This window comes from Buceros rhinoceros, unplaced genomic scaffold (genome assembly GCF_000710305.1).
Source record: "Buceros rhinoceros silvestris isolate BGI_N320 unplaced genomic scaffold, ASM71030v1 scaffold33042, whole genome shotgun sequence".
In the NCBI taxonomy this organism is placed as follows: Eukaryota; Metazoa; Chordata; class Aves; order Bucerotiformes; family Bucerotidae; genus Buceros; species Buceros rhinoceros.
Genome location: NW_010400002.1, coordinates 476 through 1,014, shown reverse-complemented (window position 1 = coordinate 1,014; position 539 = coordinate 476). Strand labels below are relative to the sequence as shown.

The 539-nt window shown below is 67.7% G+C and overlaps 1 protein-coding gene across 1 annotated transcript in view; it reads left to right on the top strand.

Annotated features, from left to right (window-relative positions):
• Positions 1-539, top strand: part of LOC104489533 (probable ATP-dependent RNA helicase DDX41) — a gene marked incomplete at its 3' end in the record, with an annotated part of 8,369 nt that overhangs the window by 7,371 nt on the left and 459 nt on the right. Inside the window, exon 17 of the mRNA XM_010131705.1 lies at positions 217-470. Within this exon, the coding sequence (XP_010130007.1) occupies positions 217-470 (254 nt within the window). The remainder of the gene's footprint in view (positions 1-216; positions 471-539) is intronic.

Below are 539 nucleotides of genomic sequence, written 5' to 3'. Positions count from 1 at the left end.
AGCGGGGAACAAAGAGCAGGACTTGGTGCTCGGCGAGCCGGGAGCGAGCGTGACTCACCCAGCAAGCCATGCCGAGCAAGGCCTCCCCTTCTCCCCAGCTCTGGGACTGCCCTGCCCCGCAGCCCCAGGGCTCCGCGCTGGCCCCAGCTCTCCCTGCCCTCCCGCAGCACCTGACGAGTGCGGGCCAGGACCCCTGTACCCCCTCCTGCCCCGCAGGGGCACTGCTAGCTCCGCAGGGAGGGCAGCACGGCAGCTGCAGGAAGCTCCTCGATGACCCTTTTTTCCCTGCCTGTGCCCTTCCCGTGCCCCAGAGGTCCTGGAGGAAGATACGAGCCCAGCTCTTTGCCGCCAGCCCATCCGGCGTGGCCCGTATGGAGAAGTTTGAAGTGCGGGATGACGGCACGGCGCTGGAGAAGACCTCCCTGCGCCGGTGTGTCCGGCGGGTGATCCGCCTCTCAGACTGCGTCTCTGTGGGCCCAGCAGGCACCGAGAGCTGCCCCAAAGCCACCGCTGCCTTCTACCTCAACACCACAGAGAAG